At 41.3% G+C, this 9,730-nt stretch overlaps 1 protein-coding gene across 4 annotated transcripts; it reads left to right on the top strand.

Annotated features, from left to right (window-relative positions):
- The first annotated feature begins 1,299 nt into the window (after positions 1 to 1,299).
- Positions 1,300 to 9,349, top strand: psme3ip1 (proteasome activator subunit 3 interacting protein 1). Of its 4 annotated transcripts, none has more exons than XM_065022605.1 (9): positions 1,300 to 1,393; positions 2,658 to 2,698; positions 3,636 to 3,768; positions 3,910 to 4,008; positions 4,548 to 4,670; positions 7,433 to 7,565; positions 7,742 to 7,815; positions 7,955 to 8,107; positions 8,466 to 9,349. In XM_065022605.1, exons 1-9 carry the CDS (start codon positions 1,315 to 1,317, stop codon positions 8,468 to 8,470), a joined length of 840 nt encoding a protein of 279 aa, XP_064878677.1. In that variant the 5' UTR covers positions 1,300 to 1,314; the 3' UTR covers positions 8,471 to 9,349. The 4 variants fall into 4 exon arrangements, with proteins under 4 accessions (XP_064878677.1, XP_064878676.1, XP_064878678.1 ...); XM_065022604.1 differs by having other exon boundaries at positions 2,658 to 2,706; positions 3,635 to 3,768; XM_065022608.1 differs by lacking the exon at positions 1,300 to 1,393 and adding an exon at positions 2,537 to 2,567 and having other exon boundaries at positions 2,658 to 2,706; positions 3,635 to 3,768.
- Positions 9,350 to 9,730: the final 381 nt, after the last annotated feature.

Below are 9,730 nucleotides of genomic sequence, written 5' to 3'. Positions count from 1 at the left end.
TGTGAACAAGCGCTGTAACATGGAAGTGTGGCTGTGTGGGAACCCTATAAAGGTGTGTCGTAATTAAACTTTTTTTTAAACTATTTCTCTCTGATATAAAAGATACCTTCCTTATGTTTCCAAAACCGTACCACAAGCGATGCGTTTTAACGTTCGGAAAACAAGTGTCGGGGCTCTTAACAAAACTCCCCCGGTCCGAAGATACTATCGCCAATAGCCGCTAAAAGGTAGTTAACGTCTATGAATGGGTTAGAGTTAAGTGGATCTGAAAATATAAAACATTTCAAATGGGAATTCTAATGGGTGTATGGATGTATGTGTATGGATAAGGAATATCTGTGACTTTGCTACAAGTGATTTTAGCTAGCTCTTATGTAAGTAGGCTACATATACTAGGTTGCATAAGACTGAGAATTTTTTTAAACATTTATTTTACTAGGCAAGTCAGTTAAGAACAAATTCTTATTTTCAATGACGGCCTAGGAACAGTGGGCTAACTGCCTGTTCAGGGGCAGAACGACAGATTTGTACCTTGTCAGCTCGGGGATATGAACTTGCAAACTTTCAGTTACTAGTCCAACACTCTAACCACTAGGCTACCCTGTGGTATCTTAGGCCTATTCATGTTTTTGTATATACATAAAATCCATAAAAATATATATAAATGTCCAAATGTAATTGTCGTGGGGAACAAACACATTTGGTTTAAGATCTCTAGATTTCTAATTTGAAATAAAAAACGTAGGCTTTCTGAAAACACCCGTTTCTGCTGATTGCACTTTTAAGACGGTCCCTTAGCCGCAAACGCGTAATATTCACCCATTGAAACCAACATAAAGTCACTTTTTGAAACCGAGTTGATTAAATAAACGGTTTACCTTGCTCTCTATCGTCATCTTATTCTAGATATATCACTCTAATCACCATGAAACTTTCAGTTGAAGAGACCGAATCCGAATATCTAAACTGAATTCAAAAATATGGCGGTAATTGGATGGAGTGATGTCTATGGAAGTTTTCTCAATCATCCAGAATCGTTCTACAACCAGTAAATTATAGATTTAGGATTTCTAATCTGCAGTTGCAAATTAGATCGTTATACAGTTAGCCGAAAATGTTTAAATAAAGTATGTGCGAGAATTCAACCAGAGCCATTCAGATGTAGCTCAGTATACACGCATAGTTATTGACTGATAATGTATAACATTATGGCTCGGTTACTGGATTTACAAAAATAATCTTCCATACAATTTTGAAGACACAGTGGAAGTTTATACGTATTTATTTACATAGATTGCCACATTATTCAGGCCGATGCACAAGTGGGAACTATATTGTTTCTTCATAAACTATGCGGAACCTATTTACTGGGACACGTGGCTCCGTGGATTAGGTAAAAGTGTCCTAGCTTGCTGTGTTGTTGTTAAATATTACATTTGTAATCCAAAATGTACGATCATTGATTCATTTATGAATAATTGTAATCATTTTCGAACGCAGATATATATTTTACATTATAGACGCAGTATTGAACCATTATTTTGCAACGAGCTGCGTGCAGTAGGTGTTGTTGGCAATGAACTAGTTTTCTAGCGAGACAGCTCGCAGCTACACAATGTATTTAGCAAGATAGCTGTCTTAGCTAGCTAAGGTTATCCTCTACATTTCTATTCGAAATCCGTTCTTATTGGTTATCTAATCAATCTTATGAGCCCGTAGCTAATACACTGATCAGTTATGAGAGTATGGAGCCGATTTAAACTGAACGCCAAGATTTATGATGGAGTTTGATAAAAAACGACTGATTTCAGCACCCAAAAAAGGGTCCAGTTACACACGACATTGTTCTGTGTAATTGCGTGCTATTCGCTGGATGCTGAAATCAGTCGTTTTTGATAAAAACTTCAAGTTGTGACGTAGGATCACTAGTCCACCCACATCTTAAATCGTTGAGTTTTGTTGGATAAAAGAAACCTAGTCGGCAATAATATGTAGGCCTAACTAATAGTTTAGTAGGTTCCCCCATAGATAGCAGCTACCTATCTTGAAACGGAAGTTACAAAAATAGAATATCAACCTTAAAGACAACCCTTACTTCACTTGGTCGACGCTAGCTCAAATATAATGACAGCTAGCGTGCAGTTGACCAGGGTTTCCCTAACTATGCACGTTTTGGTTTTTGCCCTAGCACTACACAGCTGGTTAAAATAATCAACGCTTGACGATGAGTTAGTTATTTGAATCAGCAAAAACCAAAATGTCCACCCAGGGGGCCCTAGGACCGAGTTTGGGAAACCATACAGTAAATGGCTACACTACACATTTCTTGAGTCGACCACTAGAGGGAGGCGTAGCCTCATAAATTATAAATAGGTGATAACCAATGACTGTTACGAACTGTGGTAACAGACTTGATCCTTGGACCCCCTGGGTGGACATTTTGTTTTTTGCCCTAGTACTACACAGCTGATTCAAATAACTAACTCATCGTCAAGCTTTGATTATTTGAACCAGCTGTGTAGTGCTAGGGCAAAAACCGAAACATGCACTGAGTTTGATAAACCCAGGTCTACTCTATGTACTCTAATTGTTCATCTTATGTCTACATTTCTCCTTTAAGCACACTGTTCTGAATTATTTTATTATCTATCCAACAGATGATTTCTTGACTTGGTGTCTGGTCTACTTCGAGTTGAGGAAAGTAAAGTAAGTTCTCAATGTCTCTATTTTGATGGATCCAAAAAGCATCAGTTTGATGAACTTTAAAAGGGAAATCTGCAGTTGTTACATTTTTTTGACTCATCATTTAATGACATGTACCCATTAATTCTTGAAGAATATAACTTATAAATGCCTCGTGCTTCGTTCAACTGTCTTAACCCATCAGAATCCAGCAGCATACCACCCTGCATCCCACTGCTACCTTGCCTCTAAAGCTAAGCAGGGTTGGTCCTGGTCAGTCCATGGATGGAGACCAGATGCTGCTGGAAGTGGTGTTGGAAGGCCAGTAGGCACTCTTTCCTCTGGTCTAAAATCAAATATTCCCGTGCCCCAGGGCAGTGACGGTGGACATTGCCCTGTGTAGGGTGCCGTCTTTTGGGTGCGATGTTAAACGGGTGTCCTGACTCTGCGGTCAGTAAAGATCCCATGGCACTTATCGTAAGAGTAGGGGTGTTAACTGCAGTGTCCTGGCTAAATTCCCAATCTGATTATCATGGCCACCTAATCATTGCTAGCTTCCAATTGGGTCATTCATCTCCCCTGTAACTATTCCCCAGGTAGTTTCTGTAAATTAGAATGTGTTCTCAGTCAACTTACCTGGTAAAATAAAGAACCTGAAATATAACCTTGTTTGTAAATGCAAACAAACACCATATAACCTCAAAACATGTTTAAAGCTATAATTTTGATATCATGGATGTCAGTGCAACCAAAGCTCGGTCTATGAATTTGAGTGGTTGCAATTCTCCAGCCCTTAGCTTTTTGCTGAAACGGGCCTGGAATGCTTTTATCATTTAAACTGCTGATTTCCCCTCTAACAACTTTGCTCTTACAGATATATAACGTGTTTTTCCGTTAGTCTATTGTGGATGCTACTGTTTGAGCTCCGGTTTGTGCATGTACCTTTTTCAAGGTGTGAGATGGCAGTGCCAGCGGCCGGGGGTGTCGACCTCAGTCGGAAATTTGTGTCAGAGACCGAGATCGAGGAGAAAAGGAAGCAAAGACAGGAAGAATGGGAAAAAGTTAGGCAGCCAGAGGACCCAGAGAGTAAGCCATCTGCCACTCCACTCTACCTCCCAGAATGTACACAGACACAAGCAATATCTTTCATCATGCCTGTACACTTGTCTCCTCTAAGCATCTGCATAGCTTTGGTTTCTGTGTGTTTGTGCTGTCTCCCTAACACAGAGGCTCCCGAGGAAGAGTATGATGGGCGTTCACTGTTTGAGCGGCTACAGGAGCAGAAGGACAAGAAGCAAGAGGAATACGATGAGCAGTTTAAATTCAGTAAGGGTCCCGCTCTCATTTATTTTAGTCCCTCTCCACTTTCCCTGCAACAGACCCTACCACATTCTGGGACTTCACATTGGATATCTCAGATTAAACTCTTGCATCAATGGAATGGATAGTCAGACTCTGGACCTGTTGAGTACAAAGTATTTCTTACTCTGGAAGTGTGTATTTTTTATATTATGAACCTGTTTGTGTGAACAGATGGAACTATGTAATGTATCAGAAGAGGAGCAGGAGGAGATTATGACCTTGTCTTGGGAATGAGGGGAGCCTTCTGCCTGGCATAGCAGCTTTTCCGTTTCTCTGTTGACCAGCCTAATATTAGCAGTCACCCTGGTGGCCATATGTGTCTTGTAAAGCTACATGCTCTTTCAGCAAGGATATTTAAGGAAAATAGATAGCGTGTTGTTTTGTGTATGTAATAACCCTTCTCCAACTACCATGGCTTTAAGTTGAAATGATCAGATAGTATTATTGTATTGGTACTACAGTACTTAGACATGTTTTCCATGGAAATTGTCTTCTCACCACAGAGAACATGGTCAAAGGCCTGGATGAGGATGAGTCTCACTTCTTGGATGAGGTCTCCAGGCAACAGAGCCTGGTGGAGAAGCAACGCAGAGACGAGGAGCTGCATGAACTAAAAGAATACAGAATATCCTTTCAGTTTCGGCTGTATACTCCCTCCCCATAATTCTAAGCTTCTCTCTTTAACACACACACATACACACAGAGAGCAAAAACACGGTGTATCCATTTTCATGTCATTTTATTGCTGGTTTTTTTTTCTGTCAGTACGGCAACATTTAGTAGACATGAGTCACACAAATAATGGATCTATGTGTCAGAGCCGAATGTGAGAGCCAACTACTCTCATACTCCCTGTGTTTCTCGCTCTTTTTCTCTGTCACAATATTTTGGTGGGGTTGAGTTTTTTTGCTCTCTTGACAGTAGATTAGGCACGTCTTACCCCTTTACTACCACTCTCATCTGATGGACAGGAGGAGGCAGTCAGTCTACAGGCTTCAGGTCAGTACCAGAGCATGCGAGCGGAGTTGAGTGGTTGGAAATCCTGCTCACCGCTCCGGCACTCCACTTCCTTTCCAACGTCTCCGCTAAAAACTGCTCTGCGCTCACAGAAAATAAACTGCTGCTCCAAATTCACTCCATTCATTAAAATCACAATTTAACCAACAGCCATCTATTGTTGTGACTACCTGGACCGACCATTTGGTTTTGATGTATTGAAACCAAACCATATGATTTGAGTAAACATGAAAAGGTGAATGTAAGAAGCGTACATCATTTAAAAAAGGCTTCATGTCATATTAAACTGCATATAAACACTCTAAATAGGTCAGGAGCCAGACGGTGCCCAAGAAGTAACGAAAAGGAATGATTTAGTCTATATTATTTCAAGGCTGTAGCCTACAAAGAAATTCACATTTAAAAAAATGTATTTAATCATTATAGTCTATCAACGGTGCATATAGGCTGTGCCTTACTTAGAATTACATTTAAATTTAGTGCCCTTGAATACATTTTTAGAAACACAAGTTTGGCCAGTCTGTAACTTAATGCGATGGTGCCTGGAGAGCCGGCCAGCAGAATATATTCTCCACACTTACAGAGCCACTGGGGATGCCAAACACCCTTTTGGCCACTCTTGCCAGGCTGAGCAGAGAGCGTTGTTTATGCATATTTTTCTGTAGGTAGGCCTAAAGGTTTTTAGGCAAAATAACCCAATCAAAACGGAAAGCTCCTTGAACGTGGGAATATGCCAAGCCTATTCGGCCAAATCAATTATAGCCTATTGTATAGCTAATAGAACAAAAATGAACGAAACATTTAAAAGATCAGGTTTTTAGTTTATAAATACTTTGCTACAATTATTTTCGGATGTGCACGTAGTAAGTACAACCATCATGCTTTAGGGATACGTGTCTTTTCAGATTCCACAATGATTGTTTAGTTGTGGACACTAGATCACCACACACCCTCTCTTGCTCTTGGTCCTCATCTTTGTAAGTCACCTTGATTTTTCACCTGTGCGTGTTATCAGTTTCTTTATTAAAATATTTAGCGCCGGCATGCCCTGAGCTTGTGAAGTGAGTGCTACTGGAGCAGGCGAGAAGGCCGACGCTCCAGCCTTTCTGCATTTCGCTCCACGCTACAGTAAAATTGGGCTCGCTCCACTCACGTACTCTGGTCACAACGAGTGCTCTTCCACCTTGTTAGTGCTCCTACTCTCAAACATGACATACAGTACAGCCTCAAATACAGAGAACCACATTCTACATGCCGAGAAACCATTAGATCAAAAAAATGTATGGGTAAGATTACAGTTTAAGGGTAGACGGTGACAGGCAGGTAATTAGTGATAACTTGATTTGGCATATAATTATGATAACCTCACAGTGAAGAGATGATTAGCCATTCCTGGTCTGACACTGTTCCTTGCCGACCTTTCCAACCCGAACGTTAATGGTTTGATCCTCAGCACGAACACTTTTACCACGCAATTTTATGAATGAAAAAAGCATGATCTCTTTTCTCTTAACATGTAGTGGTTTTAATTGATCTATTTTAGTGTGCTGTATGCGTTGTATGTCCACTTAACTGATATGAACGTATGTTAATGAATGCAATGCTGCTCTCACGCCACATATCTCAGCACTGCTCAGAGCCACGGTCCTGTGGTGATTCATTCTAAATTCAGCCATCGTTTATAACGTGACTGACTTGATAGCCTGCATTTCTCTTAATCTTTCTCAATCAGGCTGTCATGTACAATCATGATGCATGGAGCAAGATCAGACAATTATGCTATTGTGTAAGGAGAAGATAAATGTTCCCTCTTTCCACTGACGACCAGATTTGTCTGCAGATGGAAGAGGATGCATTGTCATGGCAACCAAATCCTACTGAGGGCTGGCTTTTACGCTGATGGGAGACAGTTTGAAGTGCTTACTGCAGAGAACCATCAACCAGATCCTCTTGTAATATTTTGATTTAGCCTAGTTACGCTAGTTTTCGCACCTTGTCACAGGGTTGTTTTTAACTTCAAAGTGTGTCACTTTTTCAGGGCGTTGGTGGAGGCCCACAGACTAGTAAGTGGAAAGAACAGGCTGGATTTATGAGGACACACCTGGACTGTGGCCAGATGAACCCCGAATGCGATTTGAGTGTTTACCACTTATTTTCCTGTATTCACGCAGTCAAACATTGTTGGAAAATCTATTCTGACAGTCAGTGCTAGCCCAGTGGGCAATTCCCTGCTCAGAAGTGATTGTGAGATGTGAATTAATTGTGAGTCACCTGGTGTCCCCATCACTCCTATCAGCAGTTAATTATCACATCTAGGATCTGCACGTCTGAGTTATTTTCCATTTCCTCTCCTTAACTCCTGGATCTCACAGTGCTCTGAAAAAACTGGCATCTAGTGAGAGTCGGAAGGAGCCCGAGAGGAGGGCGGGTCCTAAACCAGCAGAGGTCAAGACCAGTCACCTGTCCCAGGCACACCTGTTGGCTGGGGCGTTCAAGCGACGCAGGTGAGGCCAGTAGCCACAGTACTTTTAGACCTAGGTCACAGTTTTCAAATAATCTGGATATAGTGTTGGAGGATGTAACACAATTAGAGGGGAGTGGTGGAGTTGGTTGAGAGTGGGGGAAAACGTAAATTAATCTGCATGTCTCTAGTCTTTCTGTTGACTCCTTTCTCCTGCAGCTCTTCACAGTCCTCAGACAATAGCAAGAAACAGAAGGTTGAGGAGTCTACAGCAGGGAATGGGGGCCGGACAGGTGGGCTGAGACCTTCTTATAGTGTAGCAGCTGCTCCTCATTTCACAATTGAGTGCTCTTATAACACATACTCTTCTATCTCACACGTATGACTTCACCGACATCGGTAAGTGTGACTGGCAGTGTGTTGTGCTCTCAGAGCAGGAGGCGGGCAGAGGTGTGGTTGAGCAGGGCTCCACAGTAAAGACCGGTGTTCTCCACCTTCCATCGGCCGCCGTGTGTGTGGGCATCCTGCCGGGCATGGGAGCCTACTCCGGCAGCAGCGACTCGGAGTCCAGCAGCGACAGCGAAGGTAGCGTGGACAGGAGCATCTTTCCCATAAAGACATAGAGTCTGCAGATAGACACACACCAATATGCAGACACACTCATACGCTTACACACACACACACACACACACACACTCATTCACACAGACAGGCTGCCGACACCATTGCTTTCACAGCTGTATGAGTTACTGTTATTCTAAGTCATTAGCAGCGTTTCCATCAAGTTTTTTCCAGCCCAGAGTGGTATAGTTTAGGATTTCTTCATAATCACTAAATATGAATTAAAAACCTGTTAAATTAACTTCAATGGCATTGTGATTTTTGGTGTTGTGCATTCAAACATGACACCTCCCCCTTCCTCCCAATATGACATCTCACACAGTTTAAATACCTGGCAGCCTAACCTGATGACATCCCCCTGTGGCTGCAGCTCTGCTATTGGCCAAGGAAACAGTGACTGACAGCTGTGGATCAAGGACAAGACTGCTAGACTGTCACGTCACATTCATACCTTACCTTAGACAACATCAAGAAAGCGAGCCAGAGCTTAGTCTCAGACACAATGTATGTGGAAATGCTTTTCCTTTTAGTTTTTTTTGTTTATGTGTCTGCGAATAATGCTGGATTTTAATGGATTTTTTTCTCTCCATGAAAATGTGGGTTTCATCATGGGATGATCAAGGCTTGGGTAGAAGAAAATAAAACGTTTTTCTGTTTTCTTTGTTTATTTGGTGTAAAGAGTCAGCCTGGTCTCCTAGACTAGATGTAACATAGTAAACTAAAATCTGCGACACTCAAATTAGTATATGTTACATTTGATGTGGTTAAGTAAGACAAACTAAAGGAGGGTGGATGAGTGGGTGTATAATGTGAAAGTCTAGCAACCCAAAGGTTGCCTGTTTGAATCTCATCACGGACAACTTGAGCATTTTAGGTAATTTACAACTACTTTTTTTCTAATTCCTAACCATAACCTCTAGCCTAGCTGATGTTAGCCACCTAGCTAACATTAACCACATCAAATTGGAATTTGTAACATTGTACAAATTGCAATTCGTAACCTATCCAGATTGTAATTCGTAACATATCATACGAGATGGATGATGAATATCCACACATTAATACATACCTAACATACTAATTTGAGTGTCCCGGATGTTTGTTTACTATGTTATGTCTACCCCTGAGTACAGGTTGAAAGAGTTGGTGTATGTGAGTGCATGAATGAAGATAACTGGAACGAAATACAGTTTGAGTAAATTGGAATTGACTTCTGTGTCTGTTTGTACTCATTCACTTGCAACTGATTAGTTGTGACAAATGAAAATTAAAGTGGTGCTAAGAAATCTAAGTGTAGGGATATATTTCTCAGGGCACTCTGAAAGAAGCCTCGTTTGTACAGCATACACATTCAATTTGATAAAGTTTAAATGGATTTAATCTGGCACATCCAGGGTTAAATTTATGCTGATTGTTCCAAACTTTCTAACATTTTCGGCTCTGGGTTTTCTGGTGAAGCAGAGGTTGAGTTCCTGCCTGACTACATTGCAGATGCATGCCAGATCTTACAATGCATGGATAGGTACAGTATGTTATATCTGCTAACCAGGCATGCAACCATTTGGCGCATTCAACATTGCAGTTGAC

This window comes from Oncorhynchus nerka, linkage group LG9a (assembly GCF_034236695.1).
Source record: "Oncorhynchus nerka isolate Pitt River linkage group LG9a, Oner_Uvic_2.0, whole genome shotgun sequence".
In the NCBI taxonomy this organism is placed as follows: domain Eukaryota; kingdom Metazoa; phylum Chordata; class Actinopteri; order Salmoniformes; family Salmonidae; genus Oncorhynchus; species Oncorhynchus nerka.
This window is presented reverse-complemented; position numbering and strand designations above follow the sequence as displayed.